Source organism: Tasmannia lanceolata, unplaced genomic scaffold, assembly GCF_043159265.1.
Source record: "Tasmannia lanceolata isolate RefF3 unplaced genomic scaffold, GAP_Taslan_0.1 ptg000002l, whole genome shotgun sequence".
Taxonomy (NCBI): domain Eukaryota; kingdom Viridiplantae; phylum Streptophyta; class Magnoliopsida; order Canellales; family Winteraceae; genus Tasmannia; species Tasmannia lanceolata.
In genome coordinates this window covers 54261302-54273577 of record NW_027518679.1, presented here as the reverse complement: position 1 = coordinate 54273577, position 12276 = coordinate 54261302, and the positions used below count along the sequence as shown (strand labels likewise).

General features: G+C 37.9%; 1 protein-coding gene across 1 annotated transcript; it reads left to right on the top strand.

Annotated features, from left to right (window-relative positions):
- The first annotated feature begins 4966 nt into the window (after positions 1-4966).
- On the top strand, positions 4967-11037 carry LOC143879148 (Protein kinase superfamily protein). Its single transcript, XM_077381349.1, has 13 exons — positions 4967-5266; positions 5403-5469; positions 5575-5637; positions 7236-7299; positions 7405-7498; positions 7573-7656; positions 7737-7826; positions 7927-7954; positions 8463-8981; positions 9069-9130; positions 9985-10094; positions 10184-10271; positions 10351-11037. Exons 1-13 carry the CDS (start codon positions 4991-4993, stop codon positions 10612-10614), a joined length of 1809 nt encoding a protein of 602 aa, XP_077237464.1. The 5' UTR covers positions 4967-4990; the 3' UTR covers positions 10615-11037.
- The last annotated feature ends 1239 nt before the right edge of the window (positions 11038-12276 follow it).

The window sequence follows — 12276 nt, the reverse complement described above, 5'->3', positions numbered from 1 at the left end:
TGTATGTTCTCCATTCATTTTGAAAATTGATTATTCCGTCGAAGAGAATAGGAGTATTAAAATTTTCTATGATTTGTTTGCTTGTTTGTGAAAATAAAGAGTATGATCATATCCACTTATTCCGTCAAAGTGAAATATTCATCCCTATTTTCACTTGGGACAGCCCTCTCTACTTTATTTATGAATTATGACCATGGTTTTAAATTTCGACCGAAATCCGACCGAAATTTTGGATTTCAGTGGAGACCGAAACTGAAATTTCCCGAAATTCCAAATTTTGGCCTTTTGTCGGAATTTTAGGAATTTCGGTCCGAAATTTTGAGAAATTGAAATCATTTAAAATATATATATATTTATAATAAGATTGTGCGCTCAACCGCACCAAGCTTAGGTGCGATCGAGGGCCCAAAACTCATGTGGGCCCACATTGTTAGGATGATCCAAAGAATTTATTTGCAAGGCCCTTACATAGATAGGGTGTGTACAAAAAATCTGCCCATTTTTGCCCTCCACTTTTGGATGGGTTAGGATGATCCAATGGAGCTGATTTTTTGAACACACCCTATCTATGATGGGGCCTTGCAAATGAATGGTTTTGATCACCACAAAAATGTGGGACCCATGTGTTTGGGCCCTCGACCGTATATAACCTTATATGCGGTCGACCGCACACTCCTTTTCCTCATATATATATATATATGTGTGTGTGTGTGTGTGTTTTACAAAATTTCAGCCGAAATTTCGAAATCAATTAAATATTCTTTATAAATTATTACCAAATTTCGGTTGAAATTTTGGTTTTTGGGAAGTCCGAAACCGGTACCGAAATTGAAATTTTAAACCATGATTATGACTACTCTTTTACACTGAAGGGGCTGTCCCGAGCAAAAAAGGAAGGCGAATATATTATTTTCCAAAAGAAAGGGCTACTGATATTCCCACAACTATGTTTGATAATGAGACAAACCCACGTTGTCTCTTATCATTTAACCAGAGCTGTTGAAAGCTACTACAAATCCCAAAATCTCTCTGCAGCTAAGGGTGGCAACGGTTCGGTTTGACCCCCAAACCAAAACTGAACCGAACACCTCGAAACCGAACCGAACTGAACCGAAACCGAAACCGAAACACTCCAAACCGAACCGATGAAAAGGGGCACATTTATCATTTTCCTATGAAAAGGGGCACATTTATTATTGTCCAAACTGAACCGAACCAATCATCGGCTTGGTTCTACCGAACCGAAATTTGAATTGGTAATCGAAACTGAATTTTCAGTTCGGTTCGGTTGATTTTGCCACCCTCATATGCAGCCAATCAAAAAGGAAAAGACAAGGTGCTGGAATCAAGTGTGCCCCACACATTTAGAAGTAGGCTTGGTTATTTATAAGTGGGCCTCATACATCTAGAATTAGGCCCACTCATCTTTAAGTGGGCCCCAGACATCAAGAATGTGCAATCATGCTACCTTAATAAGTTTGCATTTATTTATCTATTTATATCTAAATTACATTTCTATTTCAACAAAATAATAGAGATGCACTAAAGTGCTCAAGACCCAATTATATGAGAAATGATACCAAAAGAATCCTGATTTGGTCCCAGCCACTTGAGATATGCGTGGCTCCCCCAATTTTACCCTAACTTGGGGCCACCCAGATTACTTTTAGATTGAAATAGGGAATTGTTACCAGCACAATTAAAAAAGAAAAGACAAGCTGCATCTGTGCAATTATTAAAATATGGTTGTCCTGGAATCATTTCACTTGATTTTGAAAACAAATTTTGAAAAAAGCGCGGGAATTTCGCACGTGTTCTTCTCAAAATTCACATGAGGCGCATTCGCGCGCCCTTCTTCTCCAGATGTATTTGTCCGAAAAGAAAAAAGCTACTCTCTCTCTCTCTCTCTCTCTCTCTCTCTCTCTCTCTCTCTCTCTCTCAATATCACTTCTTTCTAGCAGATATTTTTTCCATGTCGAATTTGCAGACATTTCTCTAGCTCTTTCAGAAAGATCTCGGCCACATCGGAAAATTTCTCACCAACGGTTCTACGAAACCCTAATTCCCACTCCAATGACGAAGACAAACCCTAAATCTCCCACATTTCTGTTCAGAAGATCGGCCCTTCTCAAACACAAATCACCGAAAAGAGAAAACCCTAATTTTCATGGCGGAATTCAGATCTGAAGTCCAAGGTTACTCTTTCATTTCACATTTCAGTAAAAATCCTTCCATTTTAGATCGCCATGGTATCTTTTCTCACCAACACAGATCTCTCTAACATAAGCACAATCGAGAGAGAAAAAGCATGGCATCTCTTAGCCATTTTATTGAGGCTTGGACGCCCTGCTAAACCTTCAGAACTCGCCGCAAGATGCACTTTGTTTCGTGCACCGTCGGAATTCATCGAGTTGCTCTGTTCAATTCCAGATTCGCCTTTGTTTTTGACAGATGATCTGTTTGTCACTATTTCTTTTGCCGCGTTTTCTGCTTTCGGTGAGTTCATATCAAAGGCTATTATTCCCTTTGTGCCGCGGATTAGGGTTAGGGTTTCGGGACCGAAGAGATTATGGAACGATGATGTTAGAACGTACTTTAGGAAGCGGAAGGGACTTAAAGACGCATCAATCTTGTTGCCAATTGCGAAAAGGAGGTTGTCGCTTCACGATGAAAATGGTAAAGATGGTGAATTTGTTTGTGTTGTTGAAATTTATAGGATACGGTTTGCTATTTTCTTCTCTTTGTAGTTACTGACAGTGATGTGTTGAACCCAGATGAAGAAGGTTGCCATGTATTAGAATTAGCAAGCTGGACGCGGAGGAGCTCTTCGGAGGTATTTATAGATCCTATTTTGGTTTCTTGTTGATTTTATAGCTGATCAAACTAAACCTCCAAACATTAGACTTTTAGTGCCAGGGTTTGTTGATTTATCTTGCTATGCATTCTTATACCTTTAAATGATATTTCTTTTGTCTGGTGGAGTTTTATAAGAATAGAAGAGATTGGTACTTTTAATCAGTTCATATGAAATTAGGAAGATTCATGTAGAACTGTGCACTTACAGATGATGAGATTTCTTAGACAAAAGAGAAAGGAAACAGTAACTATATAAGGTGCCATCATGGTGATGATAAACAGAATGAAAGTCACTGAAATAGTAGTCATTAGGTTTATGCAGAATCAGATAATCTTAGGGCTAGTTCAAAAAAGGTGCCACACGCAGTCACACACTCACTCTCATACACACAATAGCCTATATATATATATGCTACTAATGTCAGTAGGGTCAATAATATCAGTAGCCTACATACACATACATATAGATGTCAAAGTGTGTGTGTGCGTGTGTGTGTGTGTGTGCGTGTGTTATATTTTAGTGATCGAGAAAGATTCCCTAGTTTATTATGTCACAGACTCACAGTTTTTTTTTTTTTTTTTTCTAGGAACAGTTAAATGTGGGAAAACTTGTTAGCATCTAGTCCAATACATACGAAATTGGGAAAGGTTGAGATCCACATGATTTATTGTGTAGTCTTTCACTCTTTCTAGTGTTTAAAAGCTCGTTGACTCCACACGGAACTCGCCCGAGTTGACTCCCTTTTACCTTGCTCGCATTCCGCATTACACCGCATCCGCATTCCGTGTTTTGCCCTACAGAGCCAATAAAAAAAAAAACTCCTTTGACTCTCCCGAGTTTTGACCATGTCAACCGCGTTCTTGGCCGCATCCGCGCCTAGTCGACAAGGATTTTTTCTTTGCCATGTTCCGTGTCACATCCGTGTTTTTAAACACCGAGTTCTTTCATCCTTTTACATCTCAATAACACCGTCATCTCAAGTCCCCTTCACCTTTAAATTTGTTCCAATTAATGCTTATACCAGGCTGCTCAAGGTATAAACACAGCTAGTGCTATACCCCACTAATGCTTGTTAGCTGTTACTGACTCTTGCCACGCTGTTGTTTCAACACTGAAATCCTGATGAGGAATTGGTAACATCTCTTTTCCATGTATTGAAATGCATGGTCTTCACCATATTCGGGTTTTGTATCCTATTTAAGGTTTTTTTAAACACTGTTTTGGATGATCATATTTTTCAATACTTTCTTCTTATTGGTACTTATTCTATACTTACCTCCAAACTCACATGTGGCTTGGATCCTTCAATTTTTTGTCTTTTATAACTTATCAATTCTTGATTGCTTCTTCTAAATTCTATGATTAATGCAGGTACATGTTGATGTTGCTGATAGTATGAGCATAGACATGAGTACTTCGTCTGTCATAGAATACACCTCAGGCATTTTGAAACGAGAGAGAGAAGGTCCACTCATGTTTCTTGACTCTAATGTCCTGTTGTTAAGTTACGAGTTAAAGGATATCGATCGTCCAAAAGATGCAAATGAAACTGCGATGAAATACGGTGATAGAGACAACGTGATTGTGCAAAGGGAATTGCCCGAATCTTTACCTCTACCAAACTATGATCATAGTTTTTCCAATACTAAAACTGGCTCAAATATTCCAAAAGCGTTGACATATAAAAGTGTTGAGGACTGTGGGCCTGATGTAGAAATAGGTCACTTAATGAGTTCTGTGGAGGCATCAGTATTGTCGAAGAGAGCAAAGGGGGATGACGATTGCACCCAATTAATTGTTCAGAAGGAGATCAGGAAGAATTTGAGTTCGATGGCAGCAATTTGTTTGGAAGCAGGCAATGGATGCAGTCGTTCATCAAGAAGGGAAGGAGCTCATGATAGTTCCAACTGCCGTGCAGAAGGCCATAGAATAATGGAAGATGCGGGAGCCACTATGCAGTTTCATTGTTTGAAAGAACAAGATGTCCTTGATTATGCCACTTCTAAAGGAGATCCAGAAAATTATGGGCCCCCAGATAGTATTGATCAGATGAGCAAACCACCAAGAAATGATGTGGCATCAGTGAATTGGATGGGCTATGCCAATTTAATCACAGGGGACACAACTGAAAAAATGGAAACTCCTGCATCTGCTCCATCATCTCAACCCTCCAATGCATGGAAGCCGGCAAGAAAATCATTTGATAAGGCAAATAACATTCACAGGGATGCCATAACTCTAGAATTGGGTAGTCTAACTGAAAATAAGCACATTGCCTCTCCTAAACAACAGGAGCAATTTAAAATAGATGAGAATTGCGTCTCCATGAAACCAAAGTCAAAGCGTAGTCGTAATCATAATGTGCCTATTAATGGAAACAAGGCAGATCGTATGTCCAAAGCTCCTAAGGTAAGTTATATTCCAGTAAAGGCATGCCATATTTGAGTATTTAATAATGTAAACTTGAGAGGATTAGCTTGTCTAGTTTAAGCCCTACTTATTACCACTAAAGTATTTATGAGGATGTTCGGTGGTCAATTCGCAGAATCATTTAGAGCCAAAAACACTACCGGATTGTGAATCTTTCGTCATTGAGGAGGAAGAAGGTTCAGGTATAGGCACTTCTTCATTATATTTAGGCTGTTTGGTTGGATCTCGATCAAGCTATCGTTTCAATTTTTACCATCTAACCATCTTATCAAACATGAAACTTACAGGTGGTTATGGGACGGTCTACAGGGCTCAAAGAAAGAATGATGGAAAAATATTTGCTGTTAAGTGTATGTGAAACATTACTGGCCCTTTGTATTTGTCATATGATTGATTTGTTTGGTTTCTGAACACGGATGTGCCAGTATCATATTATGTGACATGCTTGGCTGCTTAAAATCTTGGATCTAATGCTCTACAATTTCCTTTTGGAATTTGCCAGATTTGCTATATCAGTGCCGATCTTTAAGATAATTTCCTTTTCAATAAACCATATCCTTGTGAAATTATGCTCTGCATTATTATCTGCATGCTGTTGAAACTGCTATTGTAGTAGAAACTATAAGTTGGCATATTATTGAGAACTCCAATCAGGACAAAAGATTTAGTGAAACTGTGTATTTGAGGTTTTCTCATAGGAAAAAATATTTGGATGGAAATTTTGGATCTACATGGTACATGAAGACATACACCAAATAAATTGCACTTTAGGTTATAATCTTATGCCCCATTTATTGTTGAAGAACATGTCATAACACATAAAGCAGCATCTGTTTTTCGCCATTATCAAAATTTGAATTTTCCAAATTTTAAATGTCCTCACTTTAGCCCTTATACTGTCTTTAGTAATATGTGTTATTTATTTAACTAGGATGTTAATTCTTCCTTCCCAACATATTTCTGAATGCTGACCGAAAACGACACGAAACAGTTGACATATTTCTGTTTTCATCCCTACCGAAACGAAATCCTTAGGTTGACATGTATAGATTTCGGTAATATTTCAATGGTATCAATCGAAACACTACCACCTTATTATGTAAATTATAGAATTTTGGTCGACGTGTCATAATTTAGGCTAAAGTGCAGAGTATCTTGATTTTTCACTTTCTCACTTTGTATGTGCTTATTTAATTTTTTGCTTGTTTGTTCAATTATCGTGCAAATGCATCAAGTAATTGTTGATTTGATGCATTTGTACATAGATTCGTGCATTAATTTTCATTTGTCATGTATTTACGGTTTTGGAAATTGAAGAAAATATGCCATTCAAAAAAAAAATTTAAGAAATATATTTTCAAGTCAAAACTATTCATATATGTTAGATTCTAATTTTATTATTTGTGAGTAGTTTCCGGATCTATTGAACTCAGACATAGTGAGTTTGAAAAGGCTAGGCTGGCTTGGTAGAGATTCTGTATCCAAGGTTTTAACTTTTGGTTTCGGTTTTGGTGGAAATCTTGTAAAATTATGAAAACGTGTGGAAACACATGTAGTTTGGTGGCTGCTTTTAGCACTCCTTAACAATCCGGGTAAGTGATTGATCTTTTCTCACCATGTCTATTATTTACTCTCTGAAGTCGACCACCCTTTGTGTTGCAACAAATGTAATCCAAGTAGCAGACTGGGAAGGTTGTAGCTTGCAGGCTGCATCTGTCTTGCCTGTTACCCTAGCATATAATATTTTTTTTTTTGAATGATACCCTAGCATATGACATTCGATTCTTTAATCCTTATTGCATTCACTTGTGGTGTCTGTAAATTCTAACTTTTGTAGTGATCAATCTTTTCAGACAGCTTCAGAAAATCCATCATCGATGCCATTATTTTTTTTTTTAAAAGCAACTTCTTGTAATGAGTTAAAATGTGTGCTTTATACCTTTGTTAGGCCCTCATGCAAATGCCAACACCCACCATGTCAACAATGAGTTGAAGATGTTGGAACGATTTGGGTAAGGAAACTGAGAAGGTCCTTACTTAATTGCTATTAAGTGCAGTTAATTTCTATAATCAAGAAAATGCAAGCCTTAATGTGCAAGCTGCGTCTTCTGATGCAGAGGTAAGAACTTTGTGATAAAGTATGAAGGCTCTTTTAGGAGTGGTAACTCTGACTGCTTCATTCTGGAGCATGTTGAGCATGATAGACCAGAGGTGAATATTGGATGCTTCATTTTGTAATAACCTCATTGTCTTTTCTAGCATAACATTTCTTTTCTAAAATATAGGTGTTGAAAAGAGAAATAGTTATATCTGAGCTCCAGTGGTATGGTTACTGTATGTTTAGAGCCCTTGCAAGTTTGCATAAGCAGGTACGGGAAGCTCGTATAGAACTTTATATTTTCATTAAATCATGTTCTTTTGTTCTTAACTTTGTGTTTGCCTTTGTCAGGGAATAGTGCATAGAGATGTTAAGCCTGGGAACTTCCTCTTCTCTCGTAAACTTAATAAAGGCTACCTCATCGATTTTAACTTAGCTATGGTCTGTGATACTTTCTACTTCTGCCTGCCTTCTGGATATGCTTGTCAATAATTTTTCACTTAGCACAAATCTAATAGTTTATTGAATTTTCCCTTCACAGGATCTCCATCAGAAGTATTGTACAAATAGTGAGTTCTCTCTCCCCTTTCCTTATTTTCAGTTCTGAAAATAAAATTATTTAAAAATATATAAATATATAAAACCTAAGAAAAAATATAAAATAAAATATCATAAAAATATCATGATAATATCGTCATATTTTGTGATAAAAATGAAAATATCGCTGTTTTTTTAAAAAAATCTCAGGATTATTTTTTAGAAAAATCTCAGGATTATTTCGGGATTTTGTTGTTCCATCAAAATGTCGCAATAAAAACTCGATATTTTGAAAATACATAGCTCAGAAATTGCCTGGAGTCTTCATTGTTTCTGGTTGATGACATTCGATGCTTAATTTTCACTTTGTATATGATTTATACCTTTAGGTGAACTAAAATGAATGCAACTGATTTCGAAGGGATCAACCAATGCACTATTCAGTTCCTTGATTTTGAAGCTTAGTTCCGTATATGTTATACTTCAAGCACAAAAGCATGTGCTTGAGATGTCTGATATATGTGTCCCTCATTTTGTCAGGTAAATTGAAGACGGATCGCAATCAAAGCTTAGAACATGTTCCTCGGCCCAGTATCAAAGACTATCCTGGTGCCAAAGAATCTAAGAAAGTCGTACATAAAAAATTTCTGGAGGCTGCGACTAGAGGAGCAGTAAATGACTGCAAGTCACCTCTTGAAACAAAGAACGTGAAGAAAATAACTGATGTGGGTCATCTTAAGACCTTTAATAGGAATGTGTATGGGAGTCAAGGCACAGATGCCTCAGTTGTGAACTCCACAAAGGACGCAACAAGTACTAGGACTCCTTCTGCGGAGAGGCTGAGGGAACCCATTCTCTGTCAAGCTAGGAAGGAGCTGATCAGTTATGCACAGAAGTCAATCCAAAGTCTAAATCATGAGGCAGTGAGTACTCCATCTTCACAGAGGAAGAGGGTAGCTGCACCTCCGGGGAAAGTGGACAGAAGAATAGTTTTTTCTCCTATGCCTCTACACTCTAGCGGTATTGTTGTTGCCGGTGCTGGCCTATTAAAGAACAGAGGTACGTTGTGTATTAGGTGGTGGCATTTAGTATTTTACTGTTTGTTATGCCCTGCGATGATTAAGCATGGATTTTCATTGTTTTTAGGAGACGGGAAACATAAGAGGGAAGGACCTTGTGTTGGAACTAAGGGTTTCCGAGCTCCTGAGGTAAGATTTTTGCATTTTTTTTCCTTACACCTATAACTGCATATTGAGCTACATTCTAGCCCGCCAACCAGCCAATCTACACACATATTGATCTACATTTGTTCTTACACATGCATATCGGCCTACGTTAAAGCCATGCTCATCTCCTCCACCTAGCACTCTTCCCAACCCTCTCATGGAGTGGAATCACTTGGATTATGACAGATATTGCTTTTTTCGACTTTTTTGAAAAAACTTGATGTAGATTCTGTGATAGGACACCAAATCGATGATCTTGATGGAAATCCTTGCAAACAAGAAAGAAAGTGCTGGGATTTGAGAAGAAAGGCTGAAAATTCAGCTTGCAATCTTTCAAATTCTAAGGAAAAATGTGGTAAAATCCTTCTTCTAGCAAAGAAGAGGAAATTCCCTTCAAAACTTAGATCTAGATCTAAGAAAAACTCAAATTCAAATTCAATTCCAAAAGCAAGCGGACTGAAAAATCCATTTTATAGACCACTTACAAGTAAAATGACTTGACTACCCCTAAGTGAAAGAAAATGACCAAAACGTACATGAGTAGCCACAAAATAACCAAACTATCCCTAGTAAGGTGAAATGACATAAAAGGACTCATCAAACTAGTCTAATGACTAAACCACCCTCCTACATATGAAAGTAGCACAAATGATAAAAGCACATTCAGAAAAACTACACTAGGAAGAAAATATGGGCTGATGTAGTAAATCTAGGGGATGCTCCTGCATCGACCTCCACGTTAATTTCCCATAGTGATTCTTCTCCACAGCTCAATCCACATATTATAAGTATACGTGCACCATCAAAGGCAGTGATTCTAGAGCTGGTTTGTGCAGGTTTTATTCAAATCTACACATCAAGGTTACAAGGTTGATATATGGTCTGCCGGTGTCACCTTACTTTACATGATGATAGGAAGAACACCATTCGTCGGTGATCCCGAACAGTACATTCCCTCCCTTCATACAAACAGATGAGTGCTGTTATTTTCATCATGGAGTTCATCTTCTTAATTACATTACTTTCATTTTGCAGAAACATAAAGGACATTGTAAAGTTGAGGGGCAGCGAAGATCTATGGGAAGTGGCAAAGCTACACAACCGTGAATCCTCTTTCCCCGAGGTAACGTGACTTACGCATCGTCCGATCATTGTCTTTTTATTGAGACAGTTTGGGTTACAGTGTCCATTTGATGAAACAGGATCTCTTTGATATCCAAGCATTACCATCAATGGGACTACGAGAATGGTGCGAGATGAATACTAGGAGACCAGACTTTCAGGAACTAGTCCCAGGTTCCCTTTTTGATCTCGTGGACAAGTGTTTGGTAGTGAACCCAAGGCTGAGGATCAGTGCAGAGGAAGCTCTAAGACACAAGTTCTTTGTGCCGTGCCATGAGGCCCTGAGGAAGCAGAGGTTGCTCAGACGGACCCTCATCTCGGAGTCAGAAAACCAATCTTTATGACCAATTACAGTTCATTCAAGCTATGGGAACTCTGAAGAATTCAGCTATTCCTGCACCAACCATACAACTGACATTTCGTAACTAACTCCCACCTTTGTTTCTTGAAATGCAATTTCATTTTCTCGTGTGTAAATCCTCATTACCAGGAGCTGCCATTCATTTAGTGTTGTTCCATGAATTTTCCAGCTCATTTGTTTCCATGTGTTGTATCTTGTATCAATGTCTTGAATCTATTTAAGATGGAGAAGAGTTCCATAGCTCATTAGTGTTGGATCCCATATGAAGAAAATAAATGCAGTCTCAATAGTATTTCTTCATTGGATTATCCTAGCCATTCATGTTGATACTAGTGTGTCTTGTTACAGCTTCCCAAACCGCAAATAATATATGTGATAGTGCTAAAATTAAGATGGGAATCGCAATCATCTTGGAAAGGTCTCTTTTTCTTATATTGTTCAAATGTGTTTAAATCTTATACTATGAATCGGTAAAAGGTTATAGTTTTTGACCCATTACTTGTGTCCACAGAGATATCTCATATGGGTTGCCCCTGCTAATTGAGGACATTATATGCTTGATCAAAGGCTGCCAATATCAACGATTAGGGGTGTCAACTGATTCACTTCCGATCGGACCCACTATCTTAATCACGATCCATTCAAATTCCTTCTCGGCCGGATCCTTTTCAGAGTGCATTTCATATCTAATTTATGAGTCTAGGTCACAATTTATTTTGAATTAGATGAATCCGACCGTCCATCAAAAGTCCTAGGCCCTACTTATGTTGTGCACGATTAGGGCTTAGGGCTAAAGACGGGAAGAGGAAGAAACTTGAGAGAATTGTCAAAGAAACGAAAACTGGAAAAATTAAATATTATTTGTCATAGAAGTTTTAAATGTAACAAAATTACCCCTCATGAATTGACATAAATGAAAGGTTTTTGTACATGGGAGCCCTCCAAGGCCTCCATTCGAATCTAGAACGTGCCATTGGATTCTGTGTAGGGGTGCAACATGGGTCGGGTTGGGTTGAGCTTTTGCTAAAAAATGAAATGGAATCAATCCTACCCCGACCCGATTTTAAGGTAAAAGCTCAACCTGAATTACGAAAAATCGACCCGAGTTGCACCCCTAATTCTGTGGCTACATCTGAGTTATGATCCAAAATAATTTCAGCCCTTAGGATATGGATCCAATGGATACGTTCAAAACAGCTGTTATGGCCAAATCTTGTCCATTAACGTTCGGATCCTTTGAATCCATCGGACCTTCTGGGTCACACCCCTATTTGTAACGCCTTGATGGGTGCCTTTGTAACATACATGTGGGTCTTTTCTTTGACCTGTTTTGTTTGTAATGGACTTCTCTTCCCTCACTCTGTAATTTTGTTTTGAGAAATAAAAATGCTGTTATCATTCCAAAAAAAAAAACTAGAAAAGACATTCCTTGGTTCCTAATTCACATTTTGATTTGCCGCTGTATATTGGTAGAGCTTTTACGGCGCTTTGAAATCCTGTGGTTGGCTAGTTTGAGAAATTGTCCATGAAAAAAGAGCCTTCTCTTTCTTGGACAGTACATCACTTTGATTAAATATGTTCTTCTGAAATTTTAGCATTATTTGAAGTCCTTATATCGTTATTCCTTCAGTGTTGTTAAGAAGCA